We start from the raw sequence: 26,725 nt of genomic DNA on the forward strand, positions 1-26,725 counted from the left end.
ACCCCTCTTTCTCATTCGCATCTCTCCACCTCGTCGTTTTGTTGGTGCTCTGGTTCGCGGCACTTTGGTTCCTGGGTCGATCAGAGGTCCTGTCTTTCTTAATTTATGTCTCCTAATAAGACCACTTCAGGAGACAAACGAGCCTCAACGGGTGAGATCTAAGGGAACACATCTCTAGAATACATGGACCATCATTTGGAGCACTCGCCTCTCGGCCAGCCGCTTGCTATTCCTATGTACCAATGAACCACACATAGGAACAAGGGTCACTCGCTAATGGTCAAAAATGTCAAACATAAATAGTGTGGGTGGTCAACGTTTGGAAGCTTTCACACAGGAGCCAGAGGGCAGAACGTGCGTTTCTTGGAAATGGAACCCACCACCCACTCTCAAACGTGTCCAGGAGTTCCATTTCCATCAGATCCCGGCAATAGTCGGTGGCTCAATCTCGTCACATTCAAAGATGACAGGAATTGGATCTGGATGCCGATATATCCATACACATTTGCGACATTTAATCCCCTTGTTCCAACATGACAGCCTTCTTTTCCACGACACCCTTCCTCTCAGATTGCCCTCCTTACGCCGCACAATGTACAAACACATAGCCCGTCATTGCCATAACCCTCCCAATGTTGATTGTTCTCATCATGAGCGGGATAACACACAACCTGGACCAAGCTGGTCGAACTATCATTTCGCTTTCATTGAAATTCCCAATCACCCAAACCTGAGGATATAGAGGACGAATTTTTATTTCATCAGAGCAAGACACAAGGGCATACTTTATGGTAGCTTGGGTGATGGCCAATGGTGGAGTTCTCCCTGGTCGTTTAAAGGGAAATGCCCAAATGGACAAGAGACAGCTCAGACATTTGGGGTCAGAAATGGCACTCGGTGTTCGGAGGGCTTAATTTGACATTTCTCCCTTTGTTTTCCCATCAGACCATCCTGATTGCCGTCATAGTTGGACACAGGTCCTAGCATTTTGGCCAAGAAGTTCGGGTAATTCGACCTTTGGGAGCAAATTTGACCGCATTGTTTCCGGGAACCAATTCCTGGTATGTATCTGCAGGTCCCAGAGAGACGAGCCCAAACCAAACCAAATAAGAGCAAGTGCTTCAACGACCATCATGGTTTATGAAGCGGTCCACGGTGCTGGTTGGTTTGCTTGCCTGCCTGTTTGCTTCGTTCGCCCTGGTTCTGGTCGTGAATGCATGGCGTGTGTACAGAAAGTATTAACAGTTTCGGGGCGTAACGAATGGTCCTCAGATAGAGAGAAAGAGAGAGAGAGAGAAAGAGTCCTTCAAGAGAAGAGACTGCGGCAATTTTGGGACTACCAGCATCGTCATCCGGGTTCATATGATGTTCAATGTCAGTTCCTGATTGAAAACGCCTACTTCATCGCATTCCTCTTGGGCAGGATCGGTGTCGCAGCTTTGACGATCTCTTATAGAGTGAGCAACGAAAGCCAAATTGGCAACCCTGGAAGGATGTGCGGGTCCCAAAATTGGCCAAGAAAAAAGAAGTTTCGGCACATTTCCACATTAGAGTCCACTCTCTTCTTTGGGCTTTGGGTGGGTTCCCTCCTTCTCCTCCTTCTTCTCCTTCTTCTCCTTCTCTGCTTTGTCAATATCTGTCTGGTGCGTGTGGGTGGACCCAAGTTGGCCAAGATGGAACAGGCTTTTTACTCGTTCCAACGGTGAAACACAGAGAAAGAAAATCTTCCCATCACCGTTTTTTCCTTCTTTTTTGACAATGAATCCATTGTTTAGGGATGGCTCAATTCGAGAGCTGGAGAATCTTTCCTTGGTTCCCTTCTGCCAGGCGTTGAAGGATGGTCCTTCCACTGAAGAAGGGTTCTTTGCCTCTTTTTGCTCGTATCACCACAGATATCTTGGAACAACTTACTCGACCAGGTTGAGAAACAAACGCACAGTGGATAGATAGATGGATGAATGGCTCACCATTTAGAAAATAACAAAACCACTGCTGGCGATTCGAAAAAAAAACTCCATTTACCTGATATTCTACGACTTAAATGCTCTTTGAGCCCATTCAGACGCGTTATCCAATTATTGTAACATTCATTTTCTCTGTCTGGTAAATAGCAAGTATAATGCCTAAAATTGTCAGTTCCTATCTCACACTCAACTGATTTGTGGTGGGGAAAATCCAGTGGGAAGTAAGTTACTTCTTGGGATTTGTGCTCCCCTCAAAAACTTTGCGGGGATCGAAGTCCAAAAACTCCTCTGGACAGAACTTGTTCCCCCCCCCCCCAAACATCGGTCCAAGGAGACAGACAGATAGGAGGGCTCTTCTCCACGATTTCTCAGGTCGTAGTTTAAGGATCTTTGCCGTTGATAAGGACATCTCTGTTGTTAAAAGGAAAATGGCAGAGGAATGGAGTGGAGGTGGTGGTGGTGGTGTTGGGGGCAGAACTTTTGTTCGTTGACCGAGATAAGTAAGACTGTGTTCCAGTTCCATTCCTCACCCAGTCTAAGACCACGAGTATGGAATCGTCGCCTGGATGTGATGCAAACAGTCATTTCTTTTGAGACTGCAGATCTGATCTATGAGCTTGGCACAAACTTGTGGCGCACGGTCATTTGATGAATGGGATGATGATTTTTTCGTTCCTGATGTGAGACACGAAGCTATGTTCTACGTTCACTCTCCATTCGTCCATCCATACGGGCTTCTACTGTATGAGAATGTTATGTGTGCACATAGCATGTTCAGTGTACATATGTGAGTGAGCGTATTCACATTATCTGCCATCGCCTCCGTCATCCCAATGTCAATTCCCTCTTTTCTTTTGACTCGTCTCTGAGCATTTCTTCTTTTGTGGGACTCATGTTCCATATTGCGGACACACATACGCACACACATGCAGAATCACTCAGGCACTCAGGCACTCACTCACTCACTCGCATACGACGTACTCACATTCTGGTAAGGGATCCAGAGATGTGAAACACTAATCAATAGTCATTGTGAAGGTTGAGATGACCAACCAACCAACCCCGAGATGAGAAAGAGAAGGAACAGCAACGGAAAGGAAAAAGGACCACTCTCACATGCACAAGTCTGGTGTTCCTCCTCATCTCATACCCTGGCTGCTTCTCTTCCTCTGGTTCGTTTCTTCTCGGCTCGTCTTTGTCGAACAAAGCCCCATGGGATTTGCATACCCTAGAGCTTCAGGGTGACTGGTCATCGCCAAATGGGATCAGAAGTGCAAAAGCTTTACTTCAACACCCGATGATTTTTGTAAGGAAAAATCATCTCACAACTGTAATTTGCAAATACTGTAGATAGGACTCATGTACAAAATATGTCGGCTAAGGCAATGAACAAGTTCAATATGGAGACCAAGTCGTCACCATGTGAGATAAGAATCAAGTGGATGATGCAGGTAAAGCCCTAAAGGTGGTACATGGTGGTTGATGACCAATCTCCGTCATTTAATTCCATTGGCTCGTTAAGTAAACAAAAGAAAGGAAACCAAAGGGATCAAACTTTAGGAGGTTATTGGTAAAAATTGACACTACGTAGATCACTTATGAGAGCGAAACAACATTGTCAAGGTGAACTAATTTTTATGCCCAAGAGAAAAAAAAATGATTGGAACCGTTAATATCATATGTTTCCCCCGCCTTGGTTGTCCCAAATCAGGCCTGCTCAATAAGCCATTCAAAATGAGGCGCATATCATTTGGTCACGTCTCATGCACGTATATGGCCTGATGGACATCATGTCTGTAATGACATGTGCTCGACTTGACCGAGTTAGTTCTTGAGGGTCTCTAGAGGCCCACCTACCTCGATTGTGAGCGAGGGACTTGAGGAAGAGGAACGGGAGGATGAGCAGGCAAGAGACGGGCACTGGGGTCCAGCTCCGATCCCAACAGTTGTAAATGCCTTTGTGGCCCCTTTTCCCGGTGTTTGGTCCTCATGGGACTCGGTTTTCCAACTAACTTGAGGATCTGCCCGGACCCCTGGAAATGGATCATGTTCCATCTTCTCGTTCTGAGACTTGTTCTGCTCTTACTTTTGTCCTCACCCGTGAAACACTGTTCTTATTTGGACATCGAGCGTATTTCCGAGCACATTCATATGTCTCGATGACTATTTGATAGCATTTTATATGCCACATCTCGGCCAGACCAAGTATTACTACTTTGTTGGAACGCAATATGAAGGAACAGAGTTTCACTCAGGCATAAGATGGTGGTGTGTGAGGTTGGATCGCAGCTCGTTCCATATCAACCTATCGATGTATCTGGTCATTTTTGACAACTGAACTCAAACATGGATGAAGGACAGGCAGGCAGGCAGGCAGGCAGGCAGACAGACAGACAGACAGACTGGCATTTCAATCTATAACAAGTGTTTGCTTATTTGAGTATGGCTTTGTAAAATATTCAAATCCACATCTGTCATGTTTGGACATTTTGAAGGCGTCTTGTTCCATCTCTCATTTCTTTGCCTCCAGCACAAAAGAACCACCGAAAACAACAATAAAAACACCAACTGCAGCCATCTCCACTGCCATTATTCTGGCAAAAAGCTCGATCGTTCCAAGTCACCGACACATCAAAAAAAAAAAACCTCAACCATCCACCAAGAGCGAGCTTGTTCTCCGGTCCAGAGCAACCACACGGCCAAGATCTCGAAAGAAGGCCAAACGAGGAAGCCCTTAGCCATTGTGACCGCCAGGCTCGCTTGGACACGCCATAGTCGCTTGGCTGGTTGGCTGCTTGCTTGCTTGCTTGCTTGCTTGCTCGATCGACCCAAGGTGCCAAGGGGATGGTGTCTTTCTCGATGGCAGATCGTACAGACTCCTGGGCATTTTCCCCAGGGAATTCGATGCCCATCATTCATATTTAGACATCTCAATAGTTTGGATATTATACAACTACTCTTCTCCGCTTCCTTTTTTTCCTTGAGTGACTGGGTATAGATAGACAGATAGATGCCCTTTTTCTCTCTCTTGGTGAAGACGGTCTTTGGACCACAAATGCGACTTTTGAAAAATTGATTTCCGTGGCTCTCTTTCTTTAGAAAAGAAGGCTCGCTCCTCTGCGCTTCTCTCAAACCCTAGACCTGGCTAGTTACGTACTTACTTGTTCAGTGGGTTGGTGGGTAGGTGGGTGGGTGGGTGGCCTGCTTGTCTGCGTCGTCAAAAGAGGATCTTTCGCGCGAATTGGTCCTCGTCATGGTGAATGTGGTGTAAGCTTGGATCGTGTACTCACTTTCTGATGATCAGACTGCTCCTACTCCCCCGGCAACGAGCCTGTCCCTGTCGCGTTTGAATTTAAGGGGATCGTAGACAATATTAGCATTTGAAAAAGGCTGGCACTCGTGGAAGAAACGTTCCCCCCTCCCGCTCGCTCTTCCACAGTTGGGGATCACATGATCCCCCTTGGGAGAGGGACTATATCACTTTGGGAGTGGGATGAATACCATTCGATCCTCGACTTATCCTGACCAAGGACGCTAATGACCTCATTCAATTTGATCAACAACAAGAAAGACATTCACTGATTTTGTACGTCGCAATAGGTCTTCATTTCGGTGATCTCATGATGATGATGATGGGCTTCTTTGGGCTCATAGCTTAGTTTTCAATAACCGGATTAAAAACGATGCCCATGGTCGAGTGGTCATGGTGGTGGTAGTAGTGCTGATGATCATGATCATCATGATCATCCTTCAACTGTGCTTGTTGGATGATGTTGGGTTTGTGTCAAGTTTTCAATGGTTGATGAAAGAGAAAATCTATTGGCTGACTTGGATCCGCTCTGAATTAAGCTCGGTAGTCATCGCATGTGATTGTGGTTGATGATGAATGATATCTGGAGGAACCTTTCCAAAACATGGACATGGGGCGATGCGATCGCGATATGAGCAACTTGGTACACTTCGTAAGAACGACCGACCGACTTGGGTGAATGAGAGCACCATATCACCACCAGATCAAAACTCGGAGAATGGGACTTTCGATCCAGAATCGATGGATTTTCAATTTATGAACGTATGGACTCGGTGAAGCTAGAAGCTACTGGTTAGATGGAGTGAGTGAGTGGCTGCTGATGCTACTGCTATTGTTGTTGTTGTTGTTGTTGTTGTTATTGTTGTTCCTGGTATTGCTGCTGGTGCTTGCTTTTGTAATAATGGTTTTCGTGGAAGTAAGACCGGGGTCTCCCACCCATCTCGCCATCTATCCAATCAGGTCACGCTCCGAATTTGCTCATGTGTTCTAAGTGGGACCTTTTTCGAATCAGACTCTTGCAGCGCCCGTTCTTCATTCAAACCCGATTCATTTATCAATCAATCGTCAGCATACACACTGTACGTAGTACAGTCAACTCTCTTCCGTCATGTCGAAAAGAAAATAATGTCCCGCTCATTGTGGAATATGCAAACAAGCGATTCGCCAGAACTACAATGGTTGGACTCTGGGAAAAATGTGGTTCTATTGTAGCTCTCCAACATACGTGACCGTTCGGTCGATTAATGAACAGCCATAGTTTGTAGTCCACGCTAATCGAATAGTGGTAGTGGTCGTAGTGGTACTCTAATAGTATCCGCGGATGGATTTCTCCGTGGCTTGATCTGAACATGATGTGTTCATTTGATACTGACAATGCCTTGTGACAGAGAGACTAGAAGACAATGAGCCCACAACCATCGTCAATGAACACTGTCGAGCACTCCTTAGCCCGGGCCAAGCAAGAGTCAGCAGTCCCACCCAACCACTCCCGCTCTTACAACCAACAACAACCACCAATACCACCATCACCACCAACCATATCAAATATGACGGCGCAAAAATTGGAAGAAGACTTGTCAGTGCTAAAAGCCACTATGTACAATAAGCCAGCCTCATTCAGACTGTTTCCTCTCTGTAAGTACTGTAGAACTGTACGTACATGTTAGTAGCCATTCAATGGTATTTTCACTCCCAAGTCGCCGTTTCCTGCCCAATTCAAGTGCTGACCCAACGCTTGAGAAACTTGCTCTCCGGAATTGGGCGAGATGATTCGAGGACGAGCCTCGGCGACTTCAAAGCGTGGGGTGAACTTGATCAAGGTTTAGTGTGGAAATACTCTGGCGGCAGATGGGATGAGAATTTTGGTTTCGGTCTCGAAATCATGCGATATCGCAATTAGACCTAATGAAGGAAGCCCATTATCAAATAGAATCGATGTGATGTCATTTTCCGTGAAACACCCTGCGGTTCCTTCCGCTTCCAGGGAGGAATCGGGAATCCGATTCAATGATTCATTCCGTCCAATACCATTCAAGCAGCTAAATTATAAAGAAACCACTACCCCGTCCCCTTGGCGGCGGATCTGTCTTCGATTTTTTCATGAGAAATGTCAAATTGGCCAGATTTTCTCGTTTCAGAGATGTCTATCACACAGAATATTTACGTGCATTCTCCGAAATGAATTTGACTTCCTTGACAGGATTTCAACATTTGATCTTTGCTAACAAACACTGGTTAAAAAAAAAGAATGAAATTTGCAGGCAGACGTATTGTCCTTGAAACTCAATTTAATCAAATATTCAGTATGTGACATTCCATAGCATTGGATAAAAAAAAAGGTTTGTATTACAGGACATCTCTGCAACAGTAGCGCCATTCAAAGCGTTGAGCTTGATTGTTAGCGCTCGGTTAGTAGTGCGGTGGTAGGAAGTCCAATCGATTTTCCATACGATTAATTTTGCACGAAATTGTCTCGTTGCTTGGTTGGCGTCTCTCGACTAAGCACCACGAGGACGATGATGATTTTCGAGGGGTTTACAGAAAAAAGTGTACCGTCATTTTTGTTTGTTTGGACACAGGGCATTTCAATGACGCTTTCGGATGTTGTGGATAGTGCTTAATCGACTGATCAGGACGCATCGTGCCACCAACACCCTGTAGAAGTGGCAGCACTGGGCCGATGGGCAAATGGATGGATGGATAGATGGATGGATGGATAGATGGATGGATGGCTGAAGAGCCGTTTTGGTTGCTTGTCCATTAGAATATGCACACTACACACAGAAAAGTGGTGTGCATAGAATTGGAGTGGTTGATCGCATTCTGATGACTCGATCGGAGGCAGCTCGTGGCGGTGGACCCACCATTAGCATAATCGGATATTATTTCCTTGCACTTAAAAAGAGGAATCTGCTAAAAAAGTCACTCATCCATGGTCGGGGTCTTTTGGAGCCAGTCAAGGATCGGCAGCCGAATCCACGACAACATTCGTCATTCTCCGTCCATTGCAAATGGGCTGATCATGTGATCATGTGTGGATATGTTCAGTGAGTCCGTTCACAGAATAGGGTACGACGGTAGATCGGACTGAGACGTGCTTTGCTGTACAAGAAGGAGTAGATTTGCCACAATTATACAAAGAGCAATCCAAGCAGAACTTGCTCTCTCCGGGCTGTATGACTTGTTCTCGGGTGGCAATGCAGATTTCATTGGACTAGGTACATAAGGTGTACACTGCTTGGCATGCCACTTCAGATTATGGAAGATGAAAGCTTCCAAACCCCCAAAATCAGGAGAACCTTGACTTCCCTATCCACTCAAGAGCAGGAATATTATCATGCAAATGTAGCAGATTAATTGTTTGTTGTGATATTGGACAGCACTTGCATCGATCGTGAGCATGTGCCAGAATGACATAATGAAACCCCAAGCAAAATGATGTTCACTTCTAAAAGTTCATGGCAAGAAATACGAGACCAATGTGGAAAAGGAGAGCCGGAACTAGGTCGTTTTGAGGGGAAGAACTACGTGTGAGAGAGGAGAGAGAGAAAAAAGAAGGAATGGATTCCTTGGGTGAAAAATCATCTAGCCCAAGGAAGGTGGAAGGAGTCGGAAGGGGCTTCTCCTTTCCATGAAAATCTTGTTTGTGATTGTAAACCTTGGTCAAGAACGATTCGATTGGAAGTGGGATGCTCATTTCATTAAAAGCCTGCGCCAGTATGAGGTTGGAAGCAAACCAGCAACCACCACTACAAATGCCACCACCACCCTCTTGAGAGTGAGTCAGTCCGAGTGTTCGACAAAGTGACTTCACGAAAGTCGGTCTGTGCGGCTGGAAGGACACGCTTCATTTACCCTCCACAATATTCCAATATGGCCTCCCTCAACAAAAAAGCCGGCCTCGATGCACGCTGATGAGTGATTAATGACAGTGGTAAGAACCAATGGGTTATGTCATTTGTAGTCTAAGCAGTCATAAGTCAACCACTCTCAACGATTGGATATAGTGTGTGATGGATGAGAGAGACAGAGAGCAGGCGAAGCTGGAGGAGAGCCCGCCTCGAGGAGAGAACGATCCGGCAGGAGCAGAATAAAACAACTACAACAACAGTAACAACCAAAAGGGAGAGAAGTAAACAAGCATGCCAACAAATAAACCAACTCGGGACCATCATGACATCCCCAAAAAATAAGAGACACTTGGCCGAGCAAATCCCCTCTTATTCGCCCTGTATGAGAATGGGAAAAGCCCGACCGCAACAAAACGGAATAATAGAAAAATGTTGCTAACATTGCGTGTTCACACTTGTCTCGATTGTCGTGATGCCTTGATTCGATTTATTTCTCTTTTTCAGTTGTTTCGGTGCTCCGTGATTCCGTGCCCGTGTGATCGCTTTCAACCCAAGGAGAAGGGACCTCGATGCTGCGACCGCTGTGGTCATGGATGGACCGCTCATGGTGAGTACAAGGCCATCAAAAGCTCTCAAAATATTTTTCAACCAGATATGAATGCATGTACAACGGAAGGGTGTCTTTGAACCGTCTTGAAATACTAAAAAGTTGAGCAACGCCCCCAAAATTGAGTCTGGAAGTGGGTGATAGGAATCATTGTTATTCATGGACTCGTGAATGGCCACGATCTCCCAAGCCGCTTAACTTAGAAGCCTAACTGGCTGGACTCTTGTTGCTGTTGTTGTTGTTGCTGCTGCTGCTGCTGTTGGTAGTGCTGCGCATTTTTCCGATTCATTTCGGTATGGGTCTGTCTGCCTCTTGGAAAGACGAAAACGTCTGAATCCTTTTGGTCAAAATATATTCATTGCTATCATTTGTTTCTACGACTCTCAATTCCCGAAGCATTTTCTGTCCAGTCATCATTTATTCATATGTTCTCGTTTGGGTCCCAAATTGCACAAAAGGCTCTCTCCACATCTGACCATCGACCACTACCTCCAACACATGTATTATCCGTCCCAGAATGAGTGTGTGAGTGAGTGAGTGAGTGAATGCACATGGCAGAAGGCAGAGGCAGGCAGGCAGGCGGTAGTCAGAACACAGAGAAGATCTGGCCACGAGTCAGTCCGAAGTGAGTGGAAGTCACTGATTATAACAAATCACACTCTAAAATTGAGTTCACGACGCATGAAATCGAGCTCAGAGCGGGGAGAAAACTTCTATCGGCATCCATCGTTAGGCTCCGTGGCTATCTCACTCACTCTTCTACTGCATACTGTAGGTTTCCAGAGATCTAGAGAGCCAAATCAACCACACAGCTATCGATCTATTAAATAACTGTTCGGTAACTGAGGGTGTCAAACATATTGAAAATTATTCTCCCAAACCACAAACTGTGATGGAGCAACACTATGATGTTGACTGCCTGTTGGCCGATTGCCGGTCAGGCTGATCGAACTGTCAACGCTGAAATGATGGTTGCAATAATATTGACGCACCCAGAGAAAAGGCAGGATGGGTAACGTCTAAAAGAGGGGACTCCAAGAAAGGCTTGAGCTTAATTTAGTCAATGTAGTTTTTCTAGATATTGGCCGTTCCGCTGCCGCTGCCTCTCCTGGTACTGGTGCTTGTGTTGCTACTACTGCTGGGACTTCGTGTTCATCGCTTTCGTCTCAGCCGCAATAAAGGGCAATGAAAATAAATTTTGCACCTATGTGCCAAGAAGGCGAATGGCAATTCTTGACAGAAATAAAGGGGAAAGAAGACTCGCCGTAGCCGAGGAGGTGCTCAACATTCAAGACATGAGATTTTATCGACCAGTCAGGGCGATTGGGTAATGTATTCCCGCCTTGTCTCCTCGTCCCAGTGTCATGGAATACCAAATTTGCTTTCCAATAGCGTCGCCAGGCCAGTCCTTTCAATTTCTTTAAAAGCTTTTTCCTCCCCTTAACTACTCGCACCAATGCAGCAACAGAGTAACTCCGAAACCTGCGGCACTCCATCCATGCACTCGCATACCCGTAACAGTACGTCCTTATACATAAACGTACTGTATGTCTACCAAGGTATGTGTCTATCTACCTAGTCACTACGTACATACGCTACATAGATTACACCACTAAAGGGAATAAAGAACTGGGCTCTGGCACTAATACTACAAGAGGTCATAACGAGGTTCGTTTGGTGGGTGTCTGCATGCACGCATGCATGCATGCCAGCTCCGCAATTGAAGACGGAAAAGTCACCCTACGGACTCCATATCTGCCATGGAAGGAACGAACCAACGAACCATTGTTGCGCCGAGCCCTCAACCCTTCTCCAGTTTTGGAATAATGAGGCCATTTTCCATCATCATTTTGGCATTGCTCCCAGAGTTCCCGTTTCATTGGATTTGGTCTTTCCGGCCAGAGTGACAACCAGCCAATTAGTCTCCCAAATGTTGTGGCTTGGCCATTACGAATAAACACTCAAGTTGAAAGAGTCCACTCGGCACTGTTTCAGGCCTGGGACTGATTCATTTCAGCATATGGCTCTTTGATTAGCTTCAAGAACGGAGGGCGAAGAACGTCGCTCAGGAACCCTTGCTTGGTAGTATTTCTCAGATGTTTGATCCCAGCCGTCGGTCGCACTTTATGTGCGTTTTTTCTCGAACCCAAGCGAGACATTGAATGTCTTTGTTGTCGAGGTGTTTATCATCGTTCAGGGTCACTTTGGGACCATAACACTTTAGATTTCCCATGGGATTGTACACTCGTGCCTGTTTAACCCCTCACCCTAACCCCAACCAGATACAATTAGCCTCTCTTCTTCGTCTTCACATACTCCTCCTAAGCACCCAATCCCCCAATCGAGAACTAGCAACTCAATAATCGGCCAAACAAATTCCAACCCCCCTGAAGCCATCGTCTTCACGGCATTGATTTCATGCGGTTACACACCCTTGGCCGAGGGTTAAATATTGTTCATATTGACGCAGACCAGGGTCCAACTTTTTGAGGCTCTCCGGCCGGCATTTCAAGGACAAGCCTCTCTCCAACTCTGGTCGGTTATTTTGAAGTTGAATTTGTCGACAATTTATGATTCTCATTTGAAGCCGAGTTTTAGCCCGACGACCTTGATTGCTTCAGCCAATCCATTGTCGACCCTTTCCCAGTAGTTCTCTTCGTCAACCACCACCACTATCCTCACCAACACAACAACATCATTATAGTTTTACAACTTTGTACAGAGCCTGAATTCCTGTGTTAAGATTTTTTGATGAAGTCCAAGTAGTTCGTTGGCTGCTAGCCTACCCATTGCGGTTCTTGGTATCAGCACCCAAGCTAATTTATGACCATTTGACCGTGACCGAACTAATCTAGGATTTTCTTGGGGTGGGTAGTGGACGTAGTAGTGGATCGCGGCAGACTGTATACGAACTGTATATCCGAGTATAGGCTCCAGGAATCGTTCGTTGGTAACGGCTTGGGGGAGCTGAGAAGGAGGAGTACGCCGATCGCATTGGGAGAGCTGTCTGTATATACGTACGTACCTCAATTTATGCATTTCAATATGCTCTCCTATCTCGCATTTAGAGTTGTCCATGATGGCCACGACCATCAACTCGGTATGCTGGACAGGGTGACCTCCTTCTAACGCCTATCATTGGGCATTATCGTTTGAAATTATTGCTCAAATCATTGGGGTTGTAAATATAAGATATGCAGACGATTGAGCGACGAATCGAGCACCCCATCCGGCATATATGAAGCTGTGGGGCTTTTCTTCGACTTGCATGCATAATAGTTCCCCCCGTGACCCCGAAGTAGTCACCCTGTTAAGGAGAAGTATCTTCGTCATGACTTGGATGGATAATGGCCATTCCCAATACAACCTCCCGAAACATTATGATGGCCAATTTAAGGGAGATAATTTCTTATGTTGATAGTTCTATGGCCATGGCCTTCCACCATTTGTGGCTAGCAGTTCGGACTTCTCGGCTCGTAGACAGACCGATCGAGGAGAGACGTAAAAAGAAGCATTGGGAGTCATCGTTGTTGCTGCGGCCAGGGATGACGATGATAAAGTCGAGTTCGTTGTTGACGACTTGCAGAACGAGGCGGATCAAGGAGAGGGCATAAGCTGTGGTCGATTCGAATAACTCGAGTGTGGCGACAAGCCGGCCTACTACGACTACAGTACATCGGATTTGGAAGTTAGAAAAGACACCCGACGCACACATGAACACACAAACAGACCGTAGAGAAGACGGGGGGGAATGATATCGAGAGGTAGCCCACTCAGAAGATGTTTTTTTCTGCCATATCTTCGTTCGCCTTTGGAAGCTTTGGAAAATCAATCTTTCTTAAGGCAAAAGACACAACAAACTCGGAAATACAGGCTATCATATCACGATGGATCGAGGGCAACGAACAGCTATCTAAATAAGTTTTTGCCGGTTTCGAATTCAATCTCGACTTCTGAGTTCAAATTAAGGAGGAGTGAGTAAGTTCTTGTTGCACCAAATGACTAGACACGATCATTTTTCGGAGATTCTCTGAACGAGTGGGACAAGGTAATGCAATTACGAACCGACGGACGGACGGACGGACGGACGCCGCTCTGCTTTGACTTGCCACAATCGGTGTTCAAGTGGTGCTAGGTTCTCCATCTGGGACTTCTTGGCCTGTCACTCCTAACAATGAAATGTTCATTCTGTGGACATAACTCACTAAGTAGGAGTGGAGCACGCACTCGCTCTGCACAGCAAGACATTTCCACGCGGCTTTGAAATGTCTTTTGACCTCTTGACATGGTCCAAGTTTTGTCCTCAGGGCCGCCAAGGTTCGAGAAAACATCGAGTGATTAGAATGTCAAGTGGCGACATTTTCAGATATTCCCGGTCTTTTGCAAATTTGAATCTTTCGCAGAAGTGATAAGCCTCTCTCGTGCAACTAGAGAGTCATTCATAATCCATAGAATGGAAAGCCCGCCATTGATCCCAGTCAAATTGGCAGACCTGACCTTTAAAGTTGACTTGTGGACACGTGCCACCATAGGAAGACAAATCAGCATGGAAAATGGAAATGAAGGGAGACGAAAGTAAAATATGGACCGATGTTGGCTCTAAATACTCCCTTTGCTACCAAACACCCAGATCATTATTGGTCCTCCATTCAACATGCCCCCTACAGATTTTGCCTTAATTCGACCCTCTCACTTTCACTTTCCAAGACAAGTCAAATTGTTAATATTGGTCATGTATACCATACTACATATCGCACTAGTTGTTACCGCTTTTTGCTTGGACTTGGGACAGCTGGGTTTCCTGACCACAGCTGCTAAATGTTGTGGTCAGGTCTTGAGGAAGTGATGTCAAAGTGCGGAAACGTCCCCCACTGGGACAGACAAGGGTCGGTCGGAACCACCCCCTTCGCTCGCCTAAATTCGCCTAGAAAGGAAAGTCATCCCAATTTTAACCCCAAGATTGATACGAAAACAATTGCCCTATTGAGCATGGTTAAGCGTGGCTGAACATGATTCAAGCATTTACCTAAAAACAGATATTGTATGTTCCCATTTGAAATGAATGAGGGGTTCTTTTGAGCAGTAACCTTAACAGTGTCTCGGCCTCTTGACGAGGATGTGGGTCGCTCTGGACCATCCCTTGTTGCATCACTCAAAGAAAACGTCTTGTGGGTGTCGCTAATGAATCTGTTGGCTGATTTGTAGTGTTCACCATTTGAGACACATGGCAAATTTTCGTGCGGAGCCGCCATTGATGTTGTTCTTTGTAGTCCTCCTGGTCTGAACTCAGAACGGGTGTATTGCGTAGAGTAAGTACGAGTACGTGTGTGCACATTTTACTGGGTGGATGTTCGTATTGGAGTGTGTGTGAGTTCAAGCTCGAGGGAGGGGAACTAATGCCACTAATGAACATCTCAAAGACTGGTCAGTGGACACAGGGAGCAATTATTGCTGCTTCAATATATGGGGAAAGGGTCCTCTCTCTTTCTCTCTTTCTTCTTCCTCTGTATCTCCGGTCATGAGGAGGGCACTGCTGGCCACGAGTATGTGTCTCTCTTCGCCTGTCCCTCATAAGAAGCTGGTAAAGCTGGCAGGCAATGTGAAAACCATCCAGCCGTGTGGTATTTCCAAAATTTAAATGAGTTCCTCGTGGATGTTTTCATAACATGGCACACCCATCGATAGCCCAAACGGGAGAGTGTGTTTTAATTTTCAAAGGTGACATGCTTCCGAGAAAGGCACAGATGCTATATAGCTGGAACTTCCCGACGGCTCTTATTACTCTCCAATGTACGTACGTACATAAGTATGGGTGTGTACAATATTCCTCATCGGTCCAAAGTGTGGAAAGCCCTTGCATGGCTATGCATCACACTCTGTCACCTGTCTTTCATCCCTCGAGACTTCGAAATTGGGACAGTCTTGGGTAGCAAGTTTTGAAGAAATCTGGAAAGAATCGCACTTGATCTGGCCTTTTCACATCTTCATCGTATTGGCTCACTCTCCTTCCTTCCCTCGAACTCGCTCGCACTCCCACTCCCTGGCTCTGGCTGATGCGCCCAAGTCCACGGTCACCCTGTCAATAAACAGATGCTGTTTGCTTGGCCTTCTTTTGGAACTGTCATATGGATATGGATTGAAGCGAGTCTCAGGCCATAATGAAGTCATTTTCTACCCATTAAGCGTAAAATATGAGAAGTTTTGATTAGGGCAGAGCCGTGGCGTGAGCTCCCACCAATGTTTCATCGTACCTCACCATTTCTTCGGCACAATTTGTTTGGAATCATAACAAGGTTCCTGGGATCTTACCCCGGTATTATGGCCTGATGATTTGTCTTGTGAAGACGGAAGGAGAAAGAGGAACAAGAGGACGACGGATAGGAGATGAAGTGGGAGGCAGGAAAGCTGGTCTGCTGAGGTCTCTCCCTTCAAAGCGTTATCCTCTCCTTCATCGTCGCCTTCATCATTCTCCTCTTTCTCTTTCTCCTCCTCCTCCTCCTCCTCCTTTTCTTCTTCCACCGTCTTGTTCCGAGCGAGTTTCCCCGATACACTTAGCAGTATTGAGATACGCATATTCGGTAGCTGAACACAGTACAGTGCTACTCGAGCCCAGTCGTACGTACAGTAGACGGGGATGAGTTGATGAGCATTCGTCACATTTGACTAAACTGTGGGTTGATGACAGAAATACTGCACCTGACTGACAAATTATGAACTCCAAGATGTGGACGATCATCGCCTTTCAAAATTTTGTTGCATCGACTGCATGCACCATAATACGGTAGAACGGTAGCACGGAGGGGAGATTTCTTCTTGGCAAGGAAATTCGTAATCCGGCCAGTTCCTTCCACAGCTCGAGCACCCCTTCAAGTCTTCAAGTTGTCCGTCCGGAATATGATTTTCGTGAAATGGCATTTGAGGACGGCGATTGTTGGGTTTGGGCTGCTGGCGGGGCTCTGTGCAGACTCACCGGGGTTGAACATTTTTGTGATTATGAACCTATCAGCATGGGATTAAAGAGATGTGCATTTTTATCCTCTCTAGCCTCACTTGAGTCGTGGCCAGAGACAGCTTCCCCGATGTCATTACCTACTACTGGTTCTGTGTCGGAGTCTCGGTGGTGGCTTCCCCAACACACCTCGCGGAGTAGCCCAGTATTACCCTACTATGGATGGGTGGATGGGTGGAGGGATGGACGAGGATTGTGGAGGGAGGGAGGGAGGAGGGAGACGAAAAGACAGACACAGAGATACGAACACAACTTGTAGTACCATCTCATGCACCAATTCAAGGATGAGTATGGTACTCTATGGTACGAGGTAGCACCCAACCCAAGGCAGTAGCCGCAGTGCTTCCAGTAGTAAGTAGGTAGTGGTCGTCATCATCACAATTTCGTTCTGTGACCGTAAAGTAGTATTCATGACATTGGTTCGGTCGACATGCCTCCCGCTGTTGTCGAGCGACTCCTCATCGTCGATCCTGGCCAAGGCCTCGGAAAAGTCTTTTCCCTGAACCAACTGACATGGATTTCAAACCCAGCGGGAATCTCTAAAAAGCGAAGAGAGGTGAGTGATATGGCCAAGTTATGGTGGATTTGAGGCTTCTTGGTTTTCCTACCTTTCGCACTCTGTCTCGCTCTCTCTGTCTCTCTATTTCCCTCTTAGGTCTCGGTTCTTTTCAGTCATCCATCCATCTACGTACTTACTATCCGTTTGTCCGTTCATCCATGCCTGTGATGCTCGAGATGGCAAGTCGACAGGGTCGCCCATCATCACCCAACTTCATGGCAACTCCCCAAGTTTTGCATTGCCTCGACCGCTTTTCCTCGACCCATGATCAGCTAAGCGGCCTCCGCCTCCTTCTCCTCACTCACACATGTTCGTCCAAGATCATTGGCAATGGCAGCATACATACTCGCATACTAGCATCAGCCAATGCTTGTGCCCGACTGATTTTTCAAGTGCAACCCTGGTTTAGGGTGGAGGAGGCTCAATGTATGAACGAATACAAAGTAGTAGGAGTAGGTAGAAGTCAATATCAAAAGTTGAAACTCCTTGTTTGGACTTGGCCCTGATGAGTACGATGATGAGGTTGATGATACCGAGAGCTCAAACACTCGGATGACCGATGAGACCACGGGGGATCCCCCCGAGACGGCGTCACCGCACTCTTGATACAATTCGAGTTTTGATCCAAGATGATGATGATGGTGGTGGCGGCGAGGGTAGAAGTGGAAGTGATGCTGATGAGAACGATCTCGACCCACGCTCCATTTTCATGCTAATTCCAAAAAAGGACCATGCCCCACTCCGATGAAGTGTATCGGATATTTGCTACTTCTCCGGTCATTATCTCATTGAGATTTCTTCTCTCATCCTCTCGGTGGGGGAACCTAGGGGGTCCAGGCGCTTTTTGGCACCATAGTCCTGATGTCTTCATTCCTCTACTACAATGTCTGTTCGGTTCGAACGGTCTTCCTTATTCTCTTGGTGGCTCAGGATGGCACAAGGGCCAAGGGTGTGGCTCCTAATGAGCAATCACGAGGACCAAACCGGCTGGATTTTCCTCACTCAGCCGGGTTCTTGGCGATTTGTATGACGATCTGTGGTTCCATTATGACATTCGGTTCTTTTTTCTTCCCATCGCACAGATGCTGATACGTCACTGAACGAGGGCGGCTTTTGATATTTTGTCTCAAAAGCAAAACCAAAACGTCTCAGTAGATCCAAGGCATTACTAGTTCAAGATTGAGATCGTCTGGTCGGACGGATTCTAGCGTTCCGAGTCTCCCTCTCCCTCTTTCGCCCTCTCCAAGTGTCAATTAGAAATGAGCAGGACACAAAACAAGGAAAGATTTATTTGAGCTACGTGTGAAGGAAACTCTTGGCGTTTGCCATTAAAGTGCCAATAATCTCACAGCTCACTGAGTCTCTAATGTGGACAAAGACCCAAAAAAACTACAATCCTCGTACGAGTACAACACTACGTAGCTTATAGTGGAGAGCCTTCGAGCCAACGAGAGGGGGAGAAGAAGAAAAAAATTCGCAGGGAGCGAGACAGAAAGAAAGAAAGAAAGAAGGGAAGAAGAGAGAAAGGCCGACCGACCGACCGACCAACCAACCGATCGAATCAAGCAACCAACATTTCGACGTTTCGTTCCAGATCTTGGATTCTCAAATGTTCGAGAGTTCTGGTCGAGAAGCGACGAATTGATTTCTTCCGTCTTTCCGATCCGAGTTCAAGACGACCCACGACGAGAAAATGGCCATGCATGTGCGACCATTGACCATATCTAAGCACTTTATTGACGCCGTGCAATTAAAACTCTTCAATACAAAAACGGGCCTAATTGTGAGACGCTTGAAGTATCTGTCGATTTTTTATGCTTTCGGTGATATTTGCATGTCATCACGGTCTCTTGGTCGCAAGCAGATTACTCAATGAGCTAGCTCGAGCAGCACTTCCGATCTTCTGATACACCTGTCTTCGTCGTCCCTCGTTTTCTTAGCAGCAATCGCCGAAATCAATGCCAACGCGTTGTCAAATCACCTCGCCTTTTTATGGTACAGTAAATCTTTGATTGGGAGGCAAGTCATGTTTGTAATTTGTGAATAAATGCGACGGTGGCCAACGGTAGGGTCGATTAGTTATGTACAGCGTCAGTCACAGCAATAGCAAGAATAGTAGTTTGTTCTGAGCCAGGCCATGACAAAGGCCAACACGAAACATTTTCCTAATTGTACGACTTCATTGACTTGATTTATCCCTGGCAGTGAAATGGGGCCAAATTGCAATTCGATCTTCTTTGACGTGGGAGGCTATGTTTTTCGGCATCAAATCTCGCATTATTTATTTCCATGAAGAATCGAGGAAGCAATTGACGTGGCCCGCCTTACTCATAATGCATCCATGGCTTGAGTCGACGGCTGAGTTCCGTGCGATATCACACCACGTTGAGTAAGCAAAATGATGCTCACTGCTCAGTCATACTGTACTACATACATGCGTACACACCATGGACGTTCATTCAGTTCAGTATGTCGTAGTTCGCTTCGGAAATGAATCGAGGTTAGGTTTGAGCACAATGACATGTGAAATGTGCCAATCCCGGAATGGAGCCAAAGACTTCATTGAGTTGATCGACACCACCACTCCGACTACTACTACTACTACTACTACTACCACCACCACGGCACCACCACATCATCATGATCATCGTCCTCGTGATGATCATGATCGTCGGTACCGTGGTTTCCTATTAGCACCGGCAAGAAATTGGAATGACGTTTTTCACCATTGGACTCGGGTTGGGTGGGTGCCATGGGACGTCCGCTCGGCTCTGAGGACAAGAACATAATTTGATACATAGTGTAGGGATCGAATTTAATTTTCAATGGCTGAAGTCCCCTCTCACAGCCAATGGCTCCTATCCTCGAGAATGTTTTAGAGGCAGCATAGTACTCGTAGTAGTAGTAGTAGTAGTAGTAGTAGTAGTAGTAGTAGTAGTAGTAGTAGTAGCACTGGTGCGGTGGTGATAGCCTGGCTAACTAGCACTGATCATGACGATACTACTATACATAGAAGTTGAGCACAGAACTCGCTCTTTCCAAATCTCTCTCTCTTTTGCTCTCTTGTTCGCTGGCATTGGCAATCATGAGGCAACCAAAAGCAAGTTAGAGGATGCAGCAACTGAAATACTGGTGACGCAGAATGAATCAAGCTTGCACCTAAGGACGACTTGTTATCAGACATACTGAACCATTGGCCTTAGACCAATTAACGCTTGGGCGCTTGGTCTATTGTTCCAATCATGCCTCTGAATTGGTTCAGAGAAAGAGAGACACATCCACACACGGGGATATCGGGACGTGTCAAGTACGAAACTTGGAGCCTCTCTCAGTCTTGACGTTAAATTTGACAGTTGACACATATGGCAGAGAAACGTCCGTTCTGGAAATCCATGTATGAGTATGACCATCCATACTGCCATATATCAATGCGTACATTGTCTGTGAGAGGGAGTGCTAATAATGCCACTACCTACTCGGATGCCACGACAATCAAAGCTCAATTTTCAATTTCGGAGAATGGACGTACGTACTGGGACTTAGTACTTTGTCTCGTGAGTTACTGTTGCCGTCAAAGTTGTTCTGAACTGAGGCCGTTGATTCCAAGAGGAATGGAAGAGGAGGGAAAGAGAGTAAAAGATTTTCAATGGCCAACCAAGTTTTCCTCTTGTTCTTCTTCCTACCGCCATAGTATCTACGCTCCGAATTTCCTCGAGTGTGAAGTGTGAACCCATTTTGAGAGCACCAGAACGGCCACACACGCACGCACACACTCACTCTAGCACATTATATACACAAAGGAAAGGAAACTTTCAATATTAGTTTTGGTCTTCAACTTTTCTTGAGAGCGGAGACGTGTTTTGATTTCCGAAAGAGGAGACACAAAAGTAGAGAAGTTCTCGAGAACTCGCCCAAGAGAAATAGACTGTACACACGGCGTCCTGGGAGGAACCAAAAACTTGCAGCCAAACTAATCAGTAATCACGGACGTCATCGGCGTCAACCATTGTCGATCGCAAAAAAAGCCATCCTAACTTGGCTTGTCCGATCACAATTTCGAGTTCAGACCCTTCCGTTACAGGAATGTGCTTCTAATCAAACTTTTCGCCTTGGACGGTCTTGCTATCTATTTCTTTAACTGACTTTCTTCTTACCCACTTAGCAAGTGCCTAGGTATGTACTAGTACATCTAGTACATGTGGCTCATCCCTCCAAGCGAGAAACTGGAGTGCCACAATGGTTGGTAGGATCTTTGGCATTCATCGTTCGTTTGGCTGTGATTTCTATTACCTCTAATGGTGAGAAAACACATCAAGGGGGATCACGCCAATGTGAATAGAGAACCCTGAGATTGGACAAGAGTGGACAAGGTACGGCAGAATTTGATCATTCGTATGCTTAGTTCAACTAGTCTGCGTGTGCAGTACAGTGTGTAAATGTCATTTCTTAGAATGACCTGCTAGGCGCCCTAAGCCAAATGAATACTATTAGAAGAGTAGTTGGGGCGACTCCGTTAGAAAGTTTCTTGGTCAGCAGAGCGTGATCTTGTCACTGTTATTCTTGTTCTAGTTGTTTTTGAGTCTTGATACTAAATATGATGTATGCATTCAACGAGAGCTTCCAGGTGGCAAAAAATGTGTGACTGTCGCAAACTTTTTGTTCTGTTGGTGGGCCATTTGCCCTTTTAGTCGAAGTCAAGAAAGAAGAGGCAGGGAAGGAAGAAGTACACAGGTAAATTCTCTCCCTCCCTTCTTCTCTTTCTCTCTCTCTCTCTGTCTCTCCCTCCTCCATAATATTAAATACTCGGCAGTCACTCGATCGGTTATAGTTGTTTTAGTGGAACTACATGTCGTACGCTACAGAAACTGGCCTGGTATACTATATGGCATGAAATCCACCTTGACTCACTCAATGATTGTTTTGGACCCTTGATCTGTCAAGTCACAAAGAAATTCGCAGGCTTTCGTTTGAAGACACACAACAGAGCATACACGTTCACAAAGTCTTGGCTTTCTACTTGGCCTGGTCTACCAATGGCACCTCGAGGAAGATTAAAATCCCCCGCGAAATCCATTGAGCTCATGTCTGCGGCGATGTTCCAGGTGGCGTGAATGGCGGTGCATGCATGATGCATGCAGAAACATAAATGAGAAGGAGACTGGCTTTCTTCCTCGTCGTCGTTGTCTTCCTCGCCTCCTTCTCCGATTCTCACTTTGAATGTCACCGCCTCCACCACCAAAGATCAAGCAAAGACAAACAACAAAATTTGTGATGATATCGCGTGCTCATTGTGGGCGGGATCGGTTTCAATGCGCGTGGCGCACCCACCCACCGCCACCACCACTGCTACTACTACTACTACTACTGCTACTACTAGTGCTACATCACTCCTACTACTGCAACTGCTATGTATTACTTCTACCATCACTGTCATCATTTGGTGAGGCAGTCATCTTTTGGCGTGAATAAATTTCGTGACATTTCAAGAAAACAATCACAGTACAGGGTATATCCGAGTTTGTGCACTACCTAGCGCTCTCGCAAGGAGTGATGATGATAATGATGATACAATTGTGCGCTTTGACTGAGTCGTAGTCAAAAAGAGGGTGGTGGGTGGGGAGACTGGCAAAAGAAAATGAAAACTTAGTTTCATTCCGACTTTTTCGTCTTATTCCCTGGCTTCTCCTGCTTCTTTTAGTGAACCCATGACAGGCGATTAAGTCTGTCTTCGTGGAAATGGAGAGCTAGCCAGCTAGCTCCTCACGTTGTTCTCCTTGTGTCTCATGTCTCTTCTGCATTTCCATTGTCTCTGTCGTTTTAGTTTTGAGACAGAACTTGCGTAGTACGTAGGCTAGGTAGGGCATTAACAGAATCGTCGCTGTCATCTGAATGTGCCTTTATTACACCTCTCCAGAAGGTCGTTTCAAAAGTCAAATCCCAACCAGAGAATTGTAATGACTCCCGGTTCGTCCAAGTCCAGGGAGCCGAAGCACATGAAGCCAAATCAGAGATTCTTGTTGCACCAAGGCACTTGATGAATCATTAATCTCCATCTATATGATAACTGCTTGAAGGTAGTGTGAACGTGGTGAAGCGAGTAGAACAAGTACCTGATCTGATCAGATGCGTGGGACTGGAACAGTTTTTTTTTCTTTCAAACATGGAGAAGACTACTTATGAAGCAAGCTGTGGATAGGGCAACAACGAGTCCATGTCCATGTGAGTACAACGTTAGAAAGAGAGAGAAAGAGAACGAGTGATACGAGCGATGAGAAGGGCAATGAATTTGGAGACAAAAACTGACGAAAGAGTTTTATGACAACGAGGAATCTTGACAGATTGTGCGACATTCAGTTTCAGATCACAGACAGATACAGATGAGCTCAGATTCAAGCCATTTATACGTCTCACAAAGTGTCAAAACAACAATTTGAGTAAGATTACACTATTATCTTCGCTATCATATGCGCCAATTCAAGGGGGGGGGGAGAGAATGGGAGTAGAGGAGTGGGTGAGGGTGAGGCTCGAGTCGTAAATCTAGCGCTGCTTATCATTGTGATTGATTTCAGGCCAACGGGATCGTTCAAACATGCATTCTCGGGTGAGAATCAAGTTTTGATCGCATTTCTCTGCTGTCTTTAAATGGCTGTCAACCCCAAAAGTAATTCAGTCGAGGAAAAAAAGGTGCCTGGATTTTTGTGACAGGAAAAAGTCGTTTTCCCAAGATCTTTGAGCGAGCCAAAGAAGGGCCGAAGCATTTTATAGCAGCAACCGGGAGCGGCATTATGGCCGGGCCTACCATAAACTTCGTACGAGCTTTTTTGTCACCCCCTTCCATTCCGTTTTGGCCGACTTTGGGCTCGACAACAATTTGAGCTTCAAACACACGAGGAAGACACTCTCAAAACGCTAGTAAAAGCAGGGCTCTGATAGTTGTTGTACGACTTGACTTGATGGATTATTTCAAAAATCAGATGTGGGTTCTTTTGATCTATCCATGGGATCATGCAATAATGGATTGGGGTGGTTGATCTAGTGCAGTAGTATAGATTATTCTTTTTGGGTTTTAAGAGTCACTTTTGTATCTCCATTTCTTACCTGCCAGGTCACCAACGAGCTAGTCTGCGTATGTCTGCGCGCACTGCTTTAGCCTCTACCGCAATGTGGAGACGACACCACACCACAAAATGAGTGTCATAAAAGCTCAAGAAAAAAAAGCCTCATCTCAATTGGCATTCAGACACAAAAAGGGCCATATTGGTCCGTCTCGATCTGGCCGTGTCGTGCACATGTTGTTGTCAACCACTGTGGAAAATTGGTCGCCTTGTCCCCGTTTACGACCTCCTCGGCGGGTCCACTGTCGTTCGTTTCAACGTTCTCTCTGGCATGGCCGGATGCCATTCAACGGGTTACTTCTTCGCGGGTTGCTCTACCAAAGAACGACTCGACACATTTTGGAGGTTCATTTCTCTGCAGATCTGGCCCCTGTTCAGACTTGCTTAGCTTGGCTTCATTTCATGGAAGGTGGTAGTTTCATACATGAAATTGAAATTCTTAACCCTCCGTTTTGCTTTCGGGTCCCACAACCCATCGTCATAAGATGGCCAAAAAGGCGAGGCTGGACCCACAATAATAATAAGAAGAAGCAGGAGGAGGAGGAGGAGAAAGAGCAGAAAGAGGTCAAGCTTAAGGTCAAAAACCGTTTTGACATTTCGACGCTCATCTCGATCTCACTGCCTGACGGGCATGATGGGTTGGTTGTTGCTTTTGAATGTGAATATATACATGCCGCAGCGTACTAGTTTTGCGTGTACATGTTCTACCGAGGTAGAAAGAGATAGAGGGAGAACTGCCAATGTGCGTGCGTGTGTGTGTGTATATGTGTGTGTGTGCGTTTAGCCTCAAAACACTTACTTGTCTCATCGAGCTAAGTGGTACGATGTGGACCGTCATTCAGGGTCACGGGATTAATTCCTCTGGGTCGATTCTTATGTAGCCTCAACCCCGTTTGTCTCGCTCCCAAATTGGATTGATAGGCTCTCGCTCGCATGGCTGGCGACCCTGAGGAGCAAGTGTCATGTCAGAAATTGCACTTTGTCCAAAATTTGCGGAGAACATTCACCGACTTTGGTCAACGCTACCTCTGCCGCTACTACCCACTATCACCACTGATCCCAGCACCACTACGTATATATGTAGTAGTAGTACTACTACTTGTAACTCGTCTTTTTGTTCACCGGGAATTTGGCCATTTTAAGATCAGACGACGGGCGTTTTGTCATAAAGTTAATTACATACACATCCCCGAGCTCTTGTGGTCGAGGAGGTTGACTTTCGTCTCAAGGTGCTCAAGATGCTCACCACTGCCAACCCTATCGTGGAGACGTTTCTTTGTCTCATGTCTAATCTCGTTGGTCTCGTATTTCAATTGGTTGCGTTGGCAGTGGATACTAAAAGTATACTACGGCACTGTAGTACGTGGTTGTGGAGATAGGAGTAGAACTACTCGTAGTAAGAGCACGGGTAGTAGAAGGTAGGTTGGTAGGTTGGTAGGTATAAGTAGTTGTTGGTAACAAACCATTAGAATCAATGCCTAAGGCCAATCGGGCCAATCAAGTTTAAGATGGTCACTCAATCGCTTGAGCCAAGACAGCCAAAGATTGGTATTTCAGAGGACTTTTTTCTTCTTCCTCCTCAACAGCCAGTGTTGTGTACTCAGTTCACTATTACCATGTATTGTACTGTCTTAATGGTTGTGAATCAATTGGATTCGGGCAATATAACCATTAAGAAGGCGAAGAAATTGAATTAGAGGAGCGCCACTCTCGCCAAAATTACCACCTTGAAAAAAAATAAAAACAAGGCCTGGGAATCTTTTCACACCCTGGCAGATCTCCAACTTGGTTTCTAATGTCATTTAACGCCTTGGTCACATTCAATGCCAATAGATTGATTTCCGACAGGATAGACGTCCTTCTGTACATTCATCCATGCATCTGCAGATGACAAAAAAAAAAAATACAAAACAATACAAAAATACCTTGATGGGAGGCATTTTACCATTGCTTCATTTGGCCAAGTTTTATTCACCATGCTTTTGACGGACAGACAAGGCTTGCAGTATTCGACTTACATTTCACGTCCCTCATCCACGTGATTATGACGTCAAATCCTGAGTGACAAATTAACCAAATGCATGTGATATGTTATGAATCTACCCACATACGGAGAGCAGTAGTAGTAGTAGTAGTAGTAGTAGAAGTAGTAGTCGGAGAAGCAGAAGCGGAAGCAGTCAAGAGACAATCATTGGACGTAACTAAAGTAATAACGTAGCGATCTTCGTACTACGTACTGATCGTACTCGTAGTAAGCCTGTATGTATGTGGCTGGCCATACTGCCGAGCAGAGCAGGCTCTCCCTCATCC

The 26,725-nt window shown here is 45.9% G+C and overlaps 1 protein-coding gene across 1 annotated transcript in view; it reads left to right on the forward strand.

Annotated features, from left to right (window-relative positions):
• Positions 1-26,725, forward strand: part of LOC131879180 (zinc finger protein basonuclin-2-like) — a 96,167-nt gene that overhangs the window by 33,270 nt on the left and 36,172 nt on the right. The window contains exon 3 of the mRNA XM_059225425.1: positions 9,630-9,732. Within this exon, the coding sequence (XP_059081408.1) occupies positions 9,630-9,732 (103 nt within the window). The remainder of the gene's footprint in view (positions 1-9,629; positions 9,733-26,725) is intronic.

The sequence above is a fragment of the Tigriopus californicus genome, chromosome 4 (assembly GCF_007210705.1).
Source record: "Tigriopus californicus strain San Diego chromosome 4, Tcal_SD_v2.1, whole genome shotgun sequence".
NCBI classification, from domain to species: Eukaryota; Metazoa; Arthropoda; class Copepoda; order Harpacticoida; family Harpacticidae; genus Tigriopus; species Tigriopus californicus.